This window comes from Microtus oregoni, unplaced genomic scaffold, assembly GCF_018167655.1.
Source record: "Microtus oregoni isolate MIOR12 unplaced genomic scaffold, Mior012 000009F_ref0000495, whole genome shotgun sequence".
Lineage (NCBI taxonomy): Eukaryota > Metazoa > Chordata > Mammalia > Rodentia > Cricetidae > Microtus > Microtus oregoni.
In genome coordinates, this window is record NW_024543068.1 from 21,398,057 (window position 1) to 21,417,210 (window position 19,154).

The window sequence follows — 19,154 nt, forward strand, 5'->3', positions numbered from 1 at the left end:
TGCCCATTTCTTCCTGAAGTTGACAGTGAAGCCTCCCTTGAGATAACGTCCTCTTTGCCAGGAAGGAAGAAATCTCTTATCACAGGCTTCTGATAATCCATGCTGGGGTGGATCTGAGAAAACAAAGTCCCTGCAGTAACTCTTATGCTCCCCCCACCCCCACCCCCGCTCCCCACCATCCATAGCACCCAGTGACTTCTGTACAAGTTCCCATTTCCTGGCTCACATCCCTTTTGTTGCTTTTTCACAACTTAGAGTTTCTCTCAAAGATAATGACAGCTTCTGTCCTGGTCATTTAGTTGTCTGTCCATTCCTCTTTGCAGGTTCCAACAGACATGCAAAAATTAATAGAATATGTGCACTGTTCTTCTGTCCCTCTATCTTTGGTCATTTTATTTCTCAAACACAGTCATGGTCTTGAGCACCAGAGGAGTATTCTTTTGTCTATCCCTCAACACTTCCCATAGAATTGAACCATATAATAATGGTCTCTCTCGCTGGGTAGTGGTGGTGCATGCCTTTAATCCCAGCACTCGGGAAGCAGAGGTAGATGGATCTCTGAGTTCAAGGCCAGCCTGGTCTACAAGAGCTAGTTCCAGGACAGGCTCCAAAGCTACAGAGAAACCTTGTCTCGAAAATCAACAAACCAACAATAATGGTCTCTTGTGCCTGAATTTTCCAACTGAACCATGCTACTTAGATAATCAATCACTGTGATGACAGGAAGGCAAAGGTACACTAAGAATCACATTGAGTTTGACTTTAACACTCTAAAAGACATACTCTTTTTATTCTCTTTGTGTTGTGCTGGGTATGAAAGTCGGGTCATCCACGTGCTATGGAAATACTATTACCACTGAGCTATACTCCCCATACCCAGAGAACTAGCTCTTTTTTTTTTTTAACTTATGTGCATAGCACGTGAGTGAAGATGTTCACAGAAGTCAGATCATCGAGCTGCTGAAGCTACAGGCACATGTGACTCACCGGATGTTAGTGCTGGGAACCGAACCCAGACTGTCTGCAAGTACAACATGAATATTTTTATACGAAGGTATTGTTGACTTCAAAGGATGTAGGCATTAATACAAATGAGCTCATCACATATGTATTCTCAGTGTGTTAGTGATGTAAAGTGTACTGTAGATATGGCTCCTGCTTGGAGAGATTTTGTGAATCAAGGCTTCTTGTCTCTGCTAAGATCCTCCCATAAACTATGGTTAACTCCTGACTCACTACCATTTCCTTCTGCTGTCTATGTTCATGGCTACAAGGTCTGTCTGGTATTTATCTATTGTGATTTAATCATTGTCCATGCCAAATGTTAATTGCCAAGGTTGGAGTGACCTAAAGCATTTTCAAAAGCATGGCTAGATTTAATTGAGGATAAAGTTTCTGCAAACCAAATTTGAAAAGCCACAAGTGTCAGTTATTACAAGATGACATGCTGCCCTTCTGGATTGCTACTTGGATGCTCTATTGTATGTGACAAATCTCAATAAAGTCTGTGTATCAGAAAAAAAAAAGAGCAGGCCTTGGATCTTAACGACTGGGCCATCTCTTCAGTCTGAAAAACCAGTTCTTATAAAACACATTGATGATTTTGTCAACTCATTCTGATAACCAGCTTTATGCTGGTAAGGATCAGCAAAAATAATCAAGATTGGCCATATGACTCAGTTTTATTTCCTAGTGACCAAACATGCTACAGCAATTAGTTTGTAGCTCTACAGATAAAAACAAATGAAAAATCCAAAAAACAAACAAACAAAAAAAGAAAGAAAGAAAGAAAGAAAGAAAGAAAGAAAAAAAAAACCCAAAAACCATGCTAAGTGATTGCATACAATTTGAACTCAGGGCGTGCACATATACTTTGTGTCTGGATGCTTATTTTACTAATGCGGGTGTTTATCGGTCATGTGCCCTGCATATATAGATTCTTCACATAGATTGTTCACACATGAGCACAGCGGTTACTGCAGAGATGCTGGTGAAAGGGCTGCGTGGAAATGACCAGCTCACGCTCAGTCCTGGAGAGGACGTTTTGGCCACTTGGCTCCTCTCAGGCAGGAAACACTGCAGAAGACAAGGCAGGGAACGTGATGGAGGTGGGGGAAGGAGAGGAACATGAGGGAGTCTGTCTCCCTGTGTGCCACAGCCACTGCACTCAGGAAATCACAGGGAGGCCACTTTAACTGAACTCTGGAGAGAGTCACCAGCAGGATATCCAACTTGGAATTTTTCTACTAAATAGTTCCTTGAGTTTGTCTGCAGCTGGGGTTTGATCATTTGGTCTCAGAGCGTGTTTATCAGGGAAATCTCGGTCTGCTTCAGACTTCAAGAATAGGGATTTCCCATCCCAAAGAGGATATTTGAGCTAACGTCATGACTTCACCTTCCTGTCCTGCAGGGCGACCACACTGCTTACCGGATATCTGATGCTCCGCAACCTCAGGGCAACCTGAGGTACGGCAGCCTCTGCTTCTCTCAGCAGGGTCCCTATCAACTGCCCCAGGAGCCAAAGCCTTCTGGATGCTGTTTACGTGTTTTCTAACATTCCATATCTTTGATATGTCATAGAAGTTTATACTCTCTCATTGTTTTATTGAATTAGTAGTGTGTGTGCAGTTACTATTTTTATAGATACCATTTAATTTTATATACTCATTGTTTTGAGTACATGAAATATACAAAGAAATCCTGCATACTTATATCTAGTCAAATAATACCACACATCATGTAGTAATTCCTTTTTCCCTTTTTCTATTTCTATTTTATGGATTTGGTTATTTATGGATTTTTTTTTTTTTTTTTTTTGGTTTTTTAGAGACAGGGTTTCTCTGTAGCTTTGGTTCCTGTCCTGGAACTAGCTCTTGTAGACCAGGCTGGTCTCGAACTCACAGAGATCCGCCTGCCTCTGCCTCCCGAGTGCTGGGATTAAAGGCGTGCGCCACCACCACCCGGCTCTTATTTATGGATTTTTGAGACAGGGTCTTACTCTGTAGCCCAGGCTGGCCTTGAACTCACAGTGATCCTCCTGCCCAGCCTGCTAAGTGCTGGGATCATGAATACAAGTACCATACCTCGCTTTTTGTTTTGTTTGATTATTATTGGAGGAGCCAGGGTGAATATGTGGCCAGATGACAATTTTGTGGAGTCATTTCTCTCCTATCACCCTTACCTTAGAGCAGCGGTTCTGTCCTTTATGTAGGCTCTGAAAATTGAACTGGGACATTAGATTTGATGTTATTTGTATGGTGTTTTGGCTGCATGTATATGTTTTACCACATTCATGCGTGGTGCCTACAGAAGTCAGAAGAAGGCACTGGATTCCCTGGAACTGGAGTTCCTGACATGTATGAGCGGCCACTTTTGTGCTGGAACCTGAACCCAGGTCCTGTGTAAGAGCAGTAGTTAGTGCTCTTAACCACCGAGCCACCTCTCCAACCCCTCTCCCCAGATATCCCCCCACTTTTTCTCTCTTTTTCGAGATGGGGGTCTCTTATAGTACAGGCTGGACCTCATTATGTAATCAATAACTATTTAACTCTTATTTTTTCTACCTTCACCTTCAAGTGCTCATGTTGCATGGCAACACCACAAAGAACACACACAGACACTCTTAGAGCTGAACACAGCCAGGCAGTGATGCTGTGCACCTTTAATCCCAGCACTTGGGAGGCAGAGGCAACTGGATCTCTGTGAGTTCAAGACCAGCCTGGGTTCCAGCCAGGGCTGTTATACAGAGAAACCCTGTCTCTAAATAAATAATAAATAAATAGCGAAATGTAAAATCTTAATACTGGCAAATCATGCAGATTTTGTCTTTTATGCGCGCGTGTGCACACACACACACACACACACACAAACATCCTGGTTGACACACTTCACTTGCAAGATCAGTTAGTAAGAAGCAGAATTACAGAAGCCAAAAAGCAAGGGTAGTATATTTAGGGACTTTCCTGGATCCTGGAACTATGGACTACGTCTTTGATGGATTAAGTCTTTGTTCCCATTTTGACAGGTGTTGGAGCCTACATGCTGGGTTTAAAGGTCAGAATGGTGCCCACTACCATGGTGTCAGTTGTACTACGGTCTGGGAGCCTGTTACGCTAGGACTATAGGCCAGTGTCATCATGCTAGGCCAATAGCTTGCCATTCTAATTTCTTGTTTGTTTTTATGGTGTTAGTGATGGACCTAGCCATGTGCTCTGTCACTGAGACATACTTTAGTCCTCATTATGCTCCCTCCCTCCTCCCCTCCCTCCTTTTCTTCCTCCCTACCTCTCTCACTACATGGTCCTTGTTGACCTTGAACCTGTGACCTCAAGTTTTTCTCCTGCCCCAACCTCTTGAACACCCAGGACAGCTGGCACATAATGCCATGCATGGCTTCCATACGACTTTGTTTTAGGACTTGAAATAAATTGAAATCATCAACCAAAAGTGTGCTTCAATCACAGTTTTCATCCTCTGAATTTCCATGGCTTTAAAAACAGCTTATCCCCCGTGTTTGTAAGTGACATTAAGAGTTCTGAAATTGGCCAGGTGGTGGTGGCGCACGCCTTTAATTCCAGCACTTGGGAGGCAGAGGCAGGCGGATCTCTGTGAGTTCGAGGCCAGCCTGGTCTACAGAGCTAGTTCCAGGACAGGCTCCAAAGCCACAGAGAAACCCTGTCTCGAAAAAAAAAAAAAAAAAAGAGCTGGTTCCAGGATAGGCTCCAAAGCTACAGAGAAACTCTGTCTTGAAAAACAAAACAAAAACAAAAAAACAAAACAAAAGGTTCTGAAATTGGAATTTGAATACAAGTGACTGATTAACGAACTAAACGTAGCCTTGTGGATTGGCACATCTAGAAACTTGGCGAGATTTGAACCAGGGTTTTCTCTTTTCTCTCCTCCCCTCCCCTTCCCTCACTCTCTAAACCCTCTGTACTGAGGATTGAACCTAGAGTCCTGCAAGTGCTAAGTTAATTAGTTCATTAGTTCTTTTTCACTGAGGTATAGCTCTAGCGCTCCTTTTCCTTTTCTTTTGTGTCTTGGTCCCAGGAAGTTGCAAAGGCTGGCCTTGAACCTTACAGCCAGGGGAGGACCAACACACCTCGGCCTTCCAAGGTTTTCATGCCCTGTGCCACCAAGCCCAGCCTTAGTACTGAGCTTCTTAAAATAATAGAAGAGTAAATGAAGTTATGGCACATCAAGGGGGAAACTATGGCATTCCGTTCACTCACTCAGCAACATTTCATTACCCAGACAGAAGAGGAGTTTGGATGAGTCCCGGGGAGAAGGATGGTGTCACAGTCAAAGTTGGGACAAAACCAGCAAAAGGCAGATGAGCTGCTCCAGAACTAGTCCCTTACCCAGCAGAAAGGGAATAATAGGAAAATAACTGCTCAGTCAACATCAACTTATTTAGAAATAATTCTGATGGTTTGGCTTTGAGACAAGGTCTCACTGAACAGCTCTGGCTACCGGGAACTTGCTATGTAGACCAGGCTTGCTTCAACCTCACAGAAATCTAACCCAGTGACTCCCAATAACCTGGAATAAAGGCTTGTGCTGTCTAGCCCAGCTTGGTAAATCATTATTCGAGGACTAGGGCACTGGACAACCCATTATCATTCTGACTTTGATCTCTCTCTCTCTTGATTTCCTCAATGGCCAGGTAACGACTTAGTTCCTCTTTGAATATGGAACTCTGACACAGGTGACTATTAGTCTAAAACAACAACAGCCAATAACATTATTTAATCAGTTCATCTTCCTATCCATTTTCTCTCTTTTTTTTGTAAGTTATTTTTATGTCCCTTGGACTTTTGCCTCTATGTCTGACTGTATGAGGGATCTCTTGGGACTGTAATTACAGACAGTTGTGAGCTACCATAGGGATGGGGAGTTGGGAATTGAAGCCAGCTCTTCTGGAAGAGCAGACAGTGCTCCTAATGGCTAAACTATCTCTCCAGCCCCAATATTACTATCCATTCAACACATTTACATTAATTTGTTCAACTGCTCAGGAAATAAGGGCATGCTGGTATATCCCTACAGTCTCAGGACTCAGGAGTCTGAAGTAGGGCCACTGAGAAGCCCAGGCCAGCCTGGGCTACAGAGACAGGCTCTGTTAACAAAACAAAAGGAAAAACTTCCAGGGGTGTCATTTCTCTGTAGAGAAAACACTTACTCATTTGTGCATGTGAGTTTGATTATTCTCTCAGTGGGAGCTTCTGAAGTTTATAGTTAACCAGAGCCTGTCAGGGGCTTGGAGATTTAGCACAGCGGTAGAACATCTTCTTGGCACCGCTAGGTCTGAGTTAGAAGCCAGCACTGCAAGATGAGAAAGGGAAAAAATGTGTAATTCAGATGTATTTTAAGGATATGCTTTTAGCTAACCTGGCATGCTTCGCAAATGCTCCGATCTTACAGCGCTGCTGGAGCTCTGTCCAGTTGATAGAACAGTGGGAAGGACACCAAGACCCTATCAATACCTAGCAGACAGTTCTCATTCTGACTTTACCACGTTCTGTTGTTTCAGTGTAAGACAGTGACAATCAGGCTGATGAAATGGTTTGGCAGGTCAGGCTCTTGCTGCCCACGCCTAAGAAACTGAGTTCATAATCCTGGGAACTGCATGAGGTGGAAGAACAGACTCCACAAAACTGTCCTTTGAGCCGGGCGGTGGTGGCACATGCCTTTAATCCCAGCACTCGGGAGGCAGAGGCAGGCGGATCTCTGGGAGTTCGAGGCCAGCCTGGTCTACAGAGCTAGTTCCAGGACAGGCTCCAAAACCACAGAGAAACCCTGTCTCGAAAAAGAAAAAAAAAACAACAAAAAAACAAAAAAAACTGTCCTTTGACTTCTGCCCATGAGCCATAGCATGGATGCCTCTACACAAACATACAGTAACAATAATAGGGGGCTGGAGAGACAGCTTAGGGGTTAAGAGGGCAAATTGCTCTTGCAGAGGACCTGGGTTTTATTCCCAACACCCTCCTAGGGCCACTCACAAGCACTTGTAACCAATACCTTCTTCTGGCCTCCGAGAGCAGCTGCACACACAAATGCATAGCCATGTACTTAAAGGTAAAATAAGGTAAAAAAAAATAAATAAATAAAATCATGACAATAGTTTATTCTAGTATCATTGTAAGGATCAAAGGAAATGACGAATTCAGATCTTTGGAAATGTGCTGTATCATGACGTTGACATTCCAGTATTCATTTGGTTTGCTTGCTTGCTCATTTTAATTTTAAAGGTTTTATTTTAAAATTTTCATGTTTATGATACTTTATCTTCGTGCCATGTATGTGCACCCAAGTGCATACGAGGTGCCCTCAGAGGACAGAAGAGGACTGCAGGTCTCTTGGAAATGGAGCAAAGGACAATTATGAATATTCACATGGGTGCTTCCTGGGAACCAAATCCAGGTCCTTGGCAAGAGCAGCAAGTGTTCTAGACTGCTGAACCACATCTCCCATCCCTGTGGCTAAGTACCAATATTAGCAACTAAACGAGGTGAGAAAGTCTTTGAGAAGTGGAGTGATTGTGTTCCTAATAAATGCAAAATGGTATCACTGGCCAGGTGTGATGCTACCTGCCTCTAATCCCGGCCCTGGGAGACAGAAATAGAAAATGAGGAATTCAAGACCAGCCGTGGTGACATTGCTAGTTAAAGGCCAGTCTGGGCTACAGGAGACCCTGTGTCAGAAGCAAAAGTAAAAACAAAAATAAAATGAAAAAAAAAATCAACCTAGCACTGAAGCTGGGCACTAGCGCAAATGTCCAGAACTTAAGAGGTTGAGGCAGGAGAACCTTCAGTTCCAAGCACTGGACTGCCCGGTAATACTTGGATCCAAACAATAAACAGACGGCAATAGAAACGGTTGAGTGTGGTGGTGCACACATGTAATCACAGAACGTGTATGTGAATCAAGAAATCCAGTAGTTCAAAGCTAGCCTTGCAGGATATAGATGCCTTTAGTCCTAGCGTTTAAAAGACTGAGGCCAGCCTGCTGTGCTTAATGAGATCTAGGCCAGCAAGTGCTAGACAGTGAGAAAAGAAGACAAACAAAAAGCAAGCATCCTAAATTACTAGTGACTTCCAGGTCAGCCTGGGTATTCAGGACTCTATTTCAATAAAGAAAATGTATTCAACAAACAGACAAACAAAAACCCAAACGAAACCTTGAAAGAGAATGTGGGTGTGAAAAAACATGTTTAAGTCTAGGTGTTGAAATGAAACCCAAATAGGGGTACATCTTAACCGCCAAAGGCTCTGAAGCTTTCCTTTTTCTTTCTTTTATTGTTAATTTAAATTTTTTGGCCTGTATATATACATATATATATATATGTGTGTGTGTGTGTGTGTGTGTGTGTGTGTGTGTCTATTTGCACGTGGAGGCCAGAGATTGATGTCTTCCTTAATCACTCACCACCTTATTCACTGAAGCAGTCTCTCACTTGAGCAGAGAGCTGAGGACTTGGCTATCCTTGTCAGTCGGTCAGCTCCACACATTCCTTCTCTTGGCCTCCAGCGTGCTGGGATTCACTGGCAGGCAGCCAGGCCTACTAGGCATTTAGTAGGTGTGTGGGAAAGGTGCTTGTTTTTAGATGATCTCAACTAGAAAGCCCTGGCTGTCCCGGAACTCACTATGTAGACGAAGCTGGTCTTGAACTTGACAGAGATCTGCGTGCCTCTTCCTCTCCAGTGTTGGAATTAAAGGTGTGCACTGCCACGGCCGGTCTGGGAGGGTTTTCCTTTGCTGAGTTGTTACCCTAATCCCACCTTTTAGTTCTATTTAGTTCTACTCTATTGTGAGGAAACACTTTCATTCTCCATTTTCTGAGACTATCTACTAGAGGATCTGTCTTGGTGAGACTCATCTAAAAATTCAGAAACGCCACCGGGTTGCGGGTGGTTGTGGCTGCTCTGCTCAGACGAAGCAGCAGGGAACTGAGCAGGAGGCAGGTTTTATATTGGGTTTCTTGGGGAGTGGTGGGGATTGGCCGGTGTTGACAGGTTTTCAAACCCAGAAGTGAGCTTGGCCCTTTTACCCTTCAATCATACCCCCCTTCGATTCCCTCTCCCCAAGCTTCCTTCTCTGTCTTGTTCATTCTTCTCTCTGAAGTCAAGCTATTCTGCTAACTTTTGAGAGCTTGCAGGTCTTAGGGTCCCAGGTTCTCTCTACTGTAATATTGCTCACCACTGTAGTGATTTTTTTGGATTTTAAAGACAATTTAATTTGAGCCTTTTTTACCATTTCTTTTCTTTTTTTCTTTCTTCCTCTCTCTCCTTCTTTCTTTTTTTCCTTCCCTCCCTTCTTCCCTTCCTTCCTTCCTTCCTTCCTTCCCTCTTTTGGTTTTTCAAGACTAGGTTTCTTTGTGTTACAGCCCTGGCTGTCCTGGAACTCACTCTGTAGAGCAGGCTGGCCTTGAACTCTGAGAGTACCACCTGCCTCTGCCTCTGCCTCCCGAGTACAGGGATTATGCAGAGGCGGTCCTTTGTCCCATTGGGACAAATGCCCCTAACCCCTTTCCCTTGTTCCCTTCCTCTTCTCCCTTGTCCTCTATCTCCTCTATCACCACATCCTAGCCCATCCTAACACAGACCTCCCCTTCTTCTCAGCTTAAAAATTACAGCTGCAAGGTCACTTGCTGCTTGCTATGTTTTTTTTTTTCTACCAGAGTCAGATAGCAGCCACTTTTCTTCCCTACTTACTAAAGGATCTCTCTGTGAAAACAGGTGTTTGGGTGTGGCCTGTGCTTAATCTGGGGTCTGGAAGGGAGCACCCGAAGTGCAGGAGTCCCCTTCACATCCAGTCCTCTAAGTAACCCCAATAAAACTGAAAAATAAAAATAATTCAAAAAGGGCATCACTAATCCAACCTCAAGTTGCTTTTCTCTCGCATTTGTTTTCATTTTTGACAGTCGTCTAAGTAAGGAAATTCTCTTTTCCTCTCAAGCGTACCTTGCTCCACAAGGGCTAATATTCCATAAATCTTCCCCTATCTTGTGAAACTTTTATGAAAGGAATTCAAATCTTTTAATCTCCCCCACCTCGCAAAACTTTTAAACAATTTTTTAATCTCTGTCACCTGGTACTCATTTGTTTCCACACAGGGTGATGGCCTAAGACAACCTACACCTTCCCCTTTTTCTTTCCATCCTTTATTCACATTTTAAAAAAAACTAACCAATCTTGAAAGAGCGTGAGGTCAGAACCCGGTTCATGGAGAACCAACATCACAATCTGTGCTAAAATAAAAACCAAGTGAGGCTGGGATTGCATGGGCAATCCTTTAATCCCAGCCCTCAAGATAACCTGCAGAGGTAGGTTATCTCTGAGTTTAGGGTAGCTGCAGAGTGAGTTCCAGGTTAGCCAGACTGCATAGGAAGACATTTTATCAAAACAAACAAACAAACAAACAAAACAACAACAAAAAAAGCCCCCAAATCCAAACCAAACCCTAAGCCTCCTGCCTCAGACTCTCAGACTTTCCTTTTGTTTGTGTGATTCTCTGTGTGATGCCAAGAGTATTTGCAACGCCTGGAAATTAAGCCTGAGTCCTGAGCCAAACTTTTAGGTCTTGCAGTGAGATCACTCGCTTCCCCCCACTCCACCCCCTCTGATGAGTTCCAGGTTGTTACAAAGCCTTACTAGCATTCTATAGATCACAATTAAAGATTGTCAATGAAAAAAATTTTAGTATATTTAATAAGTGCACATAGTTTAGAGGGCAGAGAAGAAACCTGTAGAAACCAGGTCTCTCCGCCCTGGGATTAAACTCCAATTCTCAGGTTTGGAGGCAGTGACTGTCTGCCCTGAGGCGTGTCATCAACCTCGTGGATTTAACCCGTTAAATATCTCCTAAAGTAAACGGAGCACACAGACATTTCCCGTCCGTTTCCATTTAAATTTCCCCAGATTTCTGAAAGTGTGCGTGTGTGAGTGTGTGTGTGTGTTTTTCCGAGCCAGCAGAAGCTACAGAGCATAGCTTTTTACAATGTATCCAAGACCTCGTTATAAAAGTCTCCTTTGTTGAAATGCTCTAAGGGAGGAGGAAGACACAAGGCCAGGAGAGTAACAATGAGAAGTGCTTGTTCCTAATAGGGTAGGAGTAAGATTTGTGATAGAAAGTCAGACAGAATTTAGGAGTGTATTTGAGACACAGAAAAAGAATGTACAAGTATGTTGTTGAATAAGAGCTAGAGAAGATATTTGTTTTAGACAAGGCCCTTATACTAGGCTCCAACAAACGAACCAAACCAGAGGCACTTCCTGCTAAAGGCTTGAGCCTCTAAAGGCCAGCTGTCTGTTTCCACCTTTACAAGAAAAGGAACTTTGAAGTGGCCGCTTTCCCCACTTTCTATTCTTGGAAAACACTTTGGATCCTCCTGCCTCCACCTCCCAAGTGCTGGGATTTACAGGCATACACAACCACACCCAGCTGGTAGAAATGGCCTTTTTAAAAGTTTATGCATTCATTTACAGTCATTCAATTATTCAATAATAGTTGTTTTAGGTGCAAAGGATATAAAAATCAAAGATAATGTTCCTGGGGCAGAGGCAGAAGGATAGCTACAAGTTTGAGGTCAGCCTGGTTTACGTACCTAAATTCCAGGGCATTCAGGCTACATAGTAAGACCCTGTATCAAACCCCCCCCCACACACACACACATACACACACACACAACACAAACTGTGCGTAGTGGTTCATCCTACAGCCCTACAATTTGGTAGTCTGAGGTTGTGGCAACACAAACACAATACCCAGTTGTAGCAAACACCTGTTACCACAGACCCAGTAGAATCTAGCAAGCTCCTGGCCAGGACAGCGTGTCTTGTTATAAATTATTTTCACCAAATGCTAAAGTTTATAATGATGGTTTATATTCGTTAGAAACATCAACTAATCACATTGCTCTCTCTCTCTCTCTCTCTCTCTCTCTCTCTCTCTCTCTCTCTCTCTCTGTGTGTGTGTGTGTGTGTGTGTGTGTATGTGTGTGTGTGTGTGTGTGTTTGTGTGTGTGTTGGGACTGAACTCAAGCCTCCTGTTTGCAAGATAACACCCTTGTCAGTAACACCCTGGGCAAACAGTGGTTACTGTGTACCCTGCTCTACAGGCCCAGTATACCCCTTCTCATACTTTGTCTCCTTCACGAGGCTGTGGATACTTATTTTGATACAGTATCTTGTTATGTAGCCCCAGTTGGTCTCCAACTCCAAATCTTCCCATCTCCACTTCCAAGTGCTGGGATTACAGTTGTGCTCCACCTTACCTCTCCACACTCCCAGCAATTTGAGGGCCGGAAATGAGGACTTTCCTCTCTCTATGACAAGTGGAGTAGAAGGCAGTGGGAACATTCTTTCTTGGAAAATGAATATATATAATACATACACACACACACACACACATATAGTTTTTTGGTTTTGTTATGTTTTGTTTTTTTCAACACAGGGTTTCTCTGTGTAGCCCTGTCTATCCTGAAACTCACTCTGTAGATCAAGAGATCTGCCTGTATCTGCCTCCCGAGTGCTAGGATTAAAAGGGGGTAACACCACCTCCCCACATTTTGGAAAATGAAAATATTTCTAATGACTTACCAGCATGGAACATCTTTCAGCCTGTTTCTTGGAAGTAGTTCAGTCTTTAATTATAGGCATTCATTTGCTGTGCCTGAAATAAATTCCTGGAATTAAAACTTTGAAATCTTTTAATATAATCGGTTCCATCTAGAAGTCGAGTTATTTCTAAAACAGAAAATTTAAGATTCTAAGTTCTAAATTAGCCTAGCCAATTCAAAATTCAAGCCTGGCATGGTGACACATGCTGGTAATACGAGCTTTTGGGAGATGGCACTCGGGGGATCAGGAGTTCAGTGTGAGCCTTAACTACACTGCAAGGTTGCGGATAATCTGGGTTAGACTATACTCTGGTTTTAAAAAAAAAAAAGAAAAGAAAAGAAAAAGAAAGGAGGGAGGGAGGGAGGGAGGGAGGACGAAGGGAGGGAGGGGAGAAGGAAGGAAAGAAAGAAAACCAATGGGAAAAAAAAACGAAATGAAAAACCTATCTCGGAAATTTACATGCTGCATTCGCTCATAAATCATGTGCTCTGTACAATCCTGGTAGGTGTTAGACTTCATTATTAAGGAAATTTTACACTTAAGTTCACTTAAGGTACATATGAGGTGAGTGACAGCCTGGTTTGACTTTGTAAGCTTTTCTCTTGCAGACCACAGCTGTGTGAGCTATCTCATGCCCAGGCCGTCCTGGAGATCTACCTCTTTCTCATCTTGCCACTAGTCAATTGGCACGTGTCTTTCCGGACATCAACCATCCGAGACAACTCTGAAATTAGTTGCTAATTAATGATGTGAGTCGGACGATTCCGGTTGCTCGGCGGTTCTTTACCTCATCCATCACGCCCCAGTTGATTGCAGGCCAATAAAACCTGCGGCTCCTGGGTCACCAGCCCTGCCTAGGACCGCGCTGTGGGCCTCACGGCAGCCCGCGGAGAACCCGGGCAGGAGACCCGGAGGCGTGGCTTCGGGGGAGAAGCTCCGGGCTGCGCGCGCGGCGCGGGCCTCCGTGAGCGCGCGGGGCGGGGAGCGCGCCAGGGGAGGGGCGCGCGGGGCGCAAGGCGCGCGCGGCGGCCGCTGCGGCCTGTTGGCGCGGTCGCCTGCAGCCTTGAGCGAGTCGAGCTAGGGGCCGTGGCGGCAGTGACGGGCGGGGAGCGCGTGTCCGGATCCATTCCCTAGTGGCCCGCGATCATGTCCCTGGGGCAGCGGCTGGCCCTGCTGGCTGTCCGTCTGCAGGAGCCGCAGCGGGTGGCGAGCTTCCAGCGTCTGTGTGGGGTGGAGGCGCCGCTCGGCAGCCCCGCGGAGGGCGAGGATGCGGAGAGCGAGGTTCGCGGGGCCGCGGGGAACCCTCGGCGACGGGGACAGCAGCCGGGCGCGGAGCGCAGCCCCGGCCCCGCCAAGCCCGACTGCTGCGGCGCCCCCAACGGCGTACGCAACGGGCTGGCTGCTGAGCCCGGCCCGGCCGGGCCCCGCCGCGCGGGCTCGCTGCGCCGCAACTCGCTGACGGGCGAGGAGGGCGAGCTGGTCAGGGTGAGCAACTGGCCGCTCTACTACCTGTTCAGCTTAGGCACCGAGCTGGGCAACGAGCTCTTCTACATCTTCTTCTTCCCCTTCTGGATCTGGAACCTCGATCCGTTCGTGGGCCGGAGGCTCGTGATCATCTGGGTGCTGGTCATGTACCTGGGCCAGTGCACCAAGGACATCATCCGCTGGCCGCGACCGGCCTCGCCGCCGGTCGTCAAGCTGGAAATCTTCTACAACTCAGAGTACAGCATGCCCTCCACGCATGCCATGTCCGGCACCGCCATCCCCATCGCCATGGTTCTGCTCACCTACGGCCGCTGGCAGGTACGCTACGCCCCTTGGCTTTCTGCACTTGTTTTAATTTGGCTCTTCCAGTCCTAAACCCCTACCCACGAGTTCGCACAGTACCCACAAACAGGCCCTGTCAGAGTTCTAGAAAATTAAGCGATGGAAGAAATCTTGGGATTTAACCACTAGACTGTATTAATACAGTTAAATATAGTTTCTTAGACACCCCCCTACCCCGGGAAACACTTTCCGTGTCGTCGTGCATTTCCTTCAGCTTGGTGTGAGTTTTTAAACTTAGTTCGTCTCATGTGTAATGGTGATACTTTTTGCTTAAAATGAAACACTTGGTAACCAAGACCCAGCCTCACTGCGAAACATGGTGTTTCCGATGTGAAGTCGTTAACTTTCTTGCTAGACAGTGTTTTCGGAACGGTAGTGTAATTCTGACACAGGCACGTTCCAGCAGTCGAGCGCGAGGGTTAAAGAGAAGCCGAGAGGGAAGGGAGCAGAGTCTAGGTGAGTTCATTTTTAAAGGATTGGTTGTCGATTTGTTGGGAGACCGACATCACTTCGCTCTCTGATCTGGAGAACCAGTTGTCAGTTGCTACAGTTTCTGTGGTGGTAACAGTAACCGCGCACCGGTTTGAAGGTGCAGGAGGGAGCTGAATCGGTATTTGGCAGCGGGAGGAACTTGCAAGGAGTTTTTAAATGGTAGTCATTTTTATTTTGCCTGCTTCTTTTGGCTTCCCCCATTTTGAGCTTCCTAGGGTGTGCAAATGATACTTGAATCTAAAATCTAATTATCTATTATCTTTCACATAGAAGCAAAATGTATTAGAATGCTGGTCTTGCTTTATCTATCTTAAATTGTATGGTTTGTTAGTCTTTTGGACCAGTCTCTTAAGAATTATGTACATAGTTTTGGAGAATCTGAGGAAATTCATTTCCTCTTTTAACCTTTCAATGCACAAAATTGGGAAATGCCAACTGTCTTGTTAAACTCCACTATACTTAGCCCACATTGAGTTTCAGTATGGGTAAATCTTGCCTGTGAAATCCCCACCCCCTCTACCGCGCAGAGCACGTCTTTTATAGTAACAGAAAGCAGGCCTGCACCAAGGAGAATGACAGACTTGGGAGGAATACTAACTAGAAAGTTCTTTCCTATGTAACCCCTGGTGATACGCAGTTACATTTAGATTGCAAAGCAATGCTGCCTGTTGGGGTGAAAAAATATCTTAAAAATTCCCATCTGATGTAAATAGTCCAGAATGGAAGATTGTCAGTGTTTGCCAGACTGCTTACTCTGTGTGTGTGTGTGTGTGTGTGTGTACGCCACTGTTTGTCCTAGTGCTCCGGGAACTTTCTGCCGCCTCCTCCCTGAGTACTTTTGCTGCTAATACTGCCATCAGAGAGAGAATAGCTGTGTTTTATCTTCAGTTATTCAGGACACATGCTCACAGGAAGTCTGAAAATAGTGCTGCTGAATTGTTTATGGGGTGTAGCTATCAATATTCTAACATTTCAAGGCCATTTGAAAAATCGGGCTAAGCTTCTATCCTAGCGTGTGTTTTTTAGGCAGGGTCTCACTGACTGGCCTGGGACTCACTATGTAGATAAGGCTGGCCTCAAACTCATAGAGCTCTGCCTGTCTCTGTCTCCCTAGTGCAGGGATTATACACAACCTACTGTATTTAATTCAACATTTGGATATCATGCAGGCTTTGAAATTGCAGCTGCACAGGGTGACAGATATTGTCTAGTCTCAAACACAGCTCTCGGCCACGTCCATCGCACTATACGTGTGTAGATTTGCCTAGTGTGAGCATTTCACGCTAGTGGAAACATGCACTATGTGGCCTGTTGTGGCTGGCTTTTTTTTTTTCACTTAGCATTTTTAAGATTCTTTTAACAGCTTCATACATGAGTACACATGTTTTTCAGTTCAGCTCCCCAGGAACTTTATAAAGTTTCTATTATAGCGTGTACGTTTTTATTGTTTCATTCGATGCATGTATTGCCTTTACTTATTCTTCCATCATTTGGAGGCCATTCAGATTTGTTCGTTCACTGATTGATTGACTGATTGTGTAGACTGGCTAGCCTGGAACTCAGTATAAAGGAAGTCACTTTATACTATAACCATATTAGCCACCCAAGTGCTTTGATTATAGACAAACGTGTCACTGTGCTTGGGTGGGGTTATTTTTATTTTTAATATTATTTCTTTTTACATGTGTGTATGTGTACATGTGTGTATGTAGGTGGCCGTGGTGGTCAGAAAAGGGCATCAGATGCTCTGGAGTAGGAGTTGGGTTTCTGTGAACCATGATTAAGGTTCTGGGATCTAAACTCTGGCCCTCTGATAGGGCAAGAAGTGTTCCTAACTGCTGAGCGCTATTTTTGGTTGTTTTGAGCAATGCTGCGTTTTTGTGTGAATGTATATTTTCATTTCCTTGGTCTGTTTATTGGAATTGTTGTGGTTTTAAGGTGGGATCTTGTTGTCTCTCAAGCTGACTCTGGACTAGACTTGAGCATCCTCAGTATCTGGGACACTGGGTACACGCCACTGTGCCTGGAGATTTACTCGCTTATTATTATTATCACTATTATTACTGTTTTCAGACAAGGTCTTGCAGTATAGCCCAGGCTGGCCTGGAACTCATGGCCCTACTATCTTAACCTCTTGGGTAAAGGCCCTCACTGTTCCCAGGGCCCACATGGTGGAAGGGGAGAATCTCTGGTGGCAGGTTGTTCTCTAACCTCCATATATGCTTTCAGCACTGTCTCCCCCCATAGATAAACATAATAGAGAATGTTAAAAACTAAAATCATCATCATTATTGTTATTATTGGTAGTAGAAACTGAGCTATTTAATTTACCTTTCACTGGTTTTATTTGAGAAAGGAACCTGGTATAATTTCTTCCACATAGACAGTTTACTGCGCTATTATTATCTGTTTTGAGTGGTTTATCTTGTTTTCACTTATCTGTATTGCCACATCATTCCTAATGAAGTTTTGTTGTTGTTTGTTTTTTTGTTTTGTTTTTTAAAACAGGGTTTCTCTGTAGCTTTGGAGCCTGTGCTAGCTCTTGTAGACTAGGCTGGCCTCGAACTCACAGAGATCACCTGCCTCTGCCTCCCAATTTCTGGGATTAAAGGTGTGCGCCACCACTGCCTGGCTAAGTAAAATATCTTCTCTATCTACCTACCTTTAAGTATGTGTGGCTAATTTGAATCTTTGCTTTCCATTTATTTTGTTTGTTTCACGGTACTGAGTGTTGAAACCAGGACTTTTGGCTGGGTCTGTTTAGTGTTGCTTGTATATTTATGTTTTTAATTTTAAGGTCTAATCCTTTTTTTTTTTTTTTTTTTGGTTTTTCGAGACAGGGTTTCTCTGTGGTTTTGGAGCCTGTCTTGGAACTAGCTCTTGTAGACCAGGCTGGTCTCGAACTCACAGAGATCCGCCTGCCTCTGCCTCCTGAGTGCTGGGATTAAAGGCGTAGGCCACCATCGCCTGGCAGTCTAATCCTTTTTTGTTCTGAGACAGGGTCTTGCTGAATTGGCCAGGTTAGCCTTGAACTCACTTTGTAGCCCAGGCTGGTTCCCAACTTGTAATCCTCCTGTCTTACCCTCCCAAGCAGCTGTGAATACAAGTCAGTGCCATCATCCTCAACTCTCAGTGTATTTTTTTTATATTTATTTTATTTTATATTTATATTATTGAGCTGTACATTTTTCTCTGCTCCCCTCCCTGCCTCCCCCCTCCCCTCTTCAACCCTCCCCCAAGGTCTCCATGCTCCCAATTTACTCAGGAGATTTTGCCTTTTTATACTTTCTACTTTCCATGTAGATTAGATCTATGTGAGTCTTTCTTAGTGTCCTCATTGTTGTCCAAGTTCTTTGGGATTGTGGTTTGTAGGCTGGCTTTCTTTGCTTTGTGTTTAAAAACCACTTATGACATGTGATAACTGTCTTTCTGGGTCTGGGTTACCTCTCTCAAAATAATGTTCTCTAGCTCCATCCATTTTCCTGCAAAATTCAAGCTGTTGTTTATTTTTTTCTGCTGTGTAGTACTCCATTGTGTAAATGTACCACATTTTTCTTATCCATTCTTCAATCAAGGCGTATTTAGGTTGTTTCCAGGTTCTGACTATGACAAACAATGCTGCTATGAACATAGTTGAGCATATGTCCCTGTGGCACGATTGAGCATCCTTTGGATATATACCTAAAAGTGGTATTACTGGATCTTGAGGAAGGTTGTTTCCTAATTTTCTGAGACATCGCCACACTGACATCCAAAGGGCTGTACCAGCTTGCATTCCCACCAGCAATGGAGAAGTGTTCCCTTTATCCCACAACCCCTCCAGCATAAGTTGTCATCAGTGTTTTTGATCTTGGCCATTCTTACAGGTGTAAGATGAAATCTCAGAGTTGTTTTGATTTGCATTTCTCTGATGACTAAGGATGTTGAACATTTCCTTAAGTGTCTTTCAGCCATTTTAGATTCCTCTGTTGAGAGTTCTCTGATTAGGTCTGTACTCCATTTTTTTTTATTGGATTATGTGTTCTTTTGGTGTCCAATTTCTTGACCTCTTTGTATATTTTAGAGATCAGACTCTGATGTGGGGTTAGTGAAGATCTTTTCCCATTCTGTAGCTGTCGTTTTGTCTTGTTGACCTTATCCTTTGTTTTACAGAAGCTTTTCAGTTTCAGGAGGTCCCATTTATTAATTGTTTCTCTCAGTGTCTGTGCTGCT

General features: G+C 44.3%; 1 protein-coding gene and 1 long non-coding RNA gene across 2 annotated transcripts in view; one reads left to right on the forward strand and one right to left on the reverse strand.

Annotated features, from left to right (window-relative positions):
- LOC121452528 lies at positions 1 to 14,208 on the reverse strand. The gene is made up of 4 exons (XR_005974852.1): positions 14,133 to 14,208; positions 12,603 to 12,675; positions 6,182 to 6,324; positions 1 to 113 (listed from the first exon to the last, which is right to left on the reverse strand). It is a non-coding gene; the product is annotated as an uncharacterized LOC121452528 (long non-coding RNA).
- Positions 13,598 to 19,154, forward strand: part of Sgpp1 (sphingosine-1-phosphate phosphatase 1) — a 22,324-nt gene continuing 16,767 nt past the window's right edge. Inside the window, exon 1 of the mRNA XM_041658708.1 lies at positions 13,598 to 14,426. Within this exon, the coding sequence (XP_041514642.1) occupies positions 13,770 to 14,426 (657 nt within the window). The 5' untranslated portion in view covers positions 13,598 to 13,769. The remainder of the gene's footprint in view (positions 14,427 to 19,154) is intronic.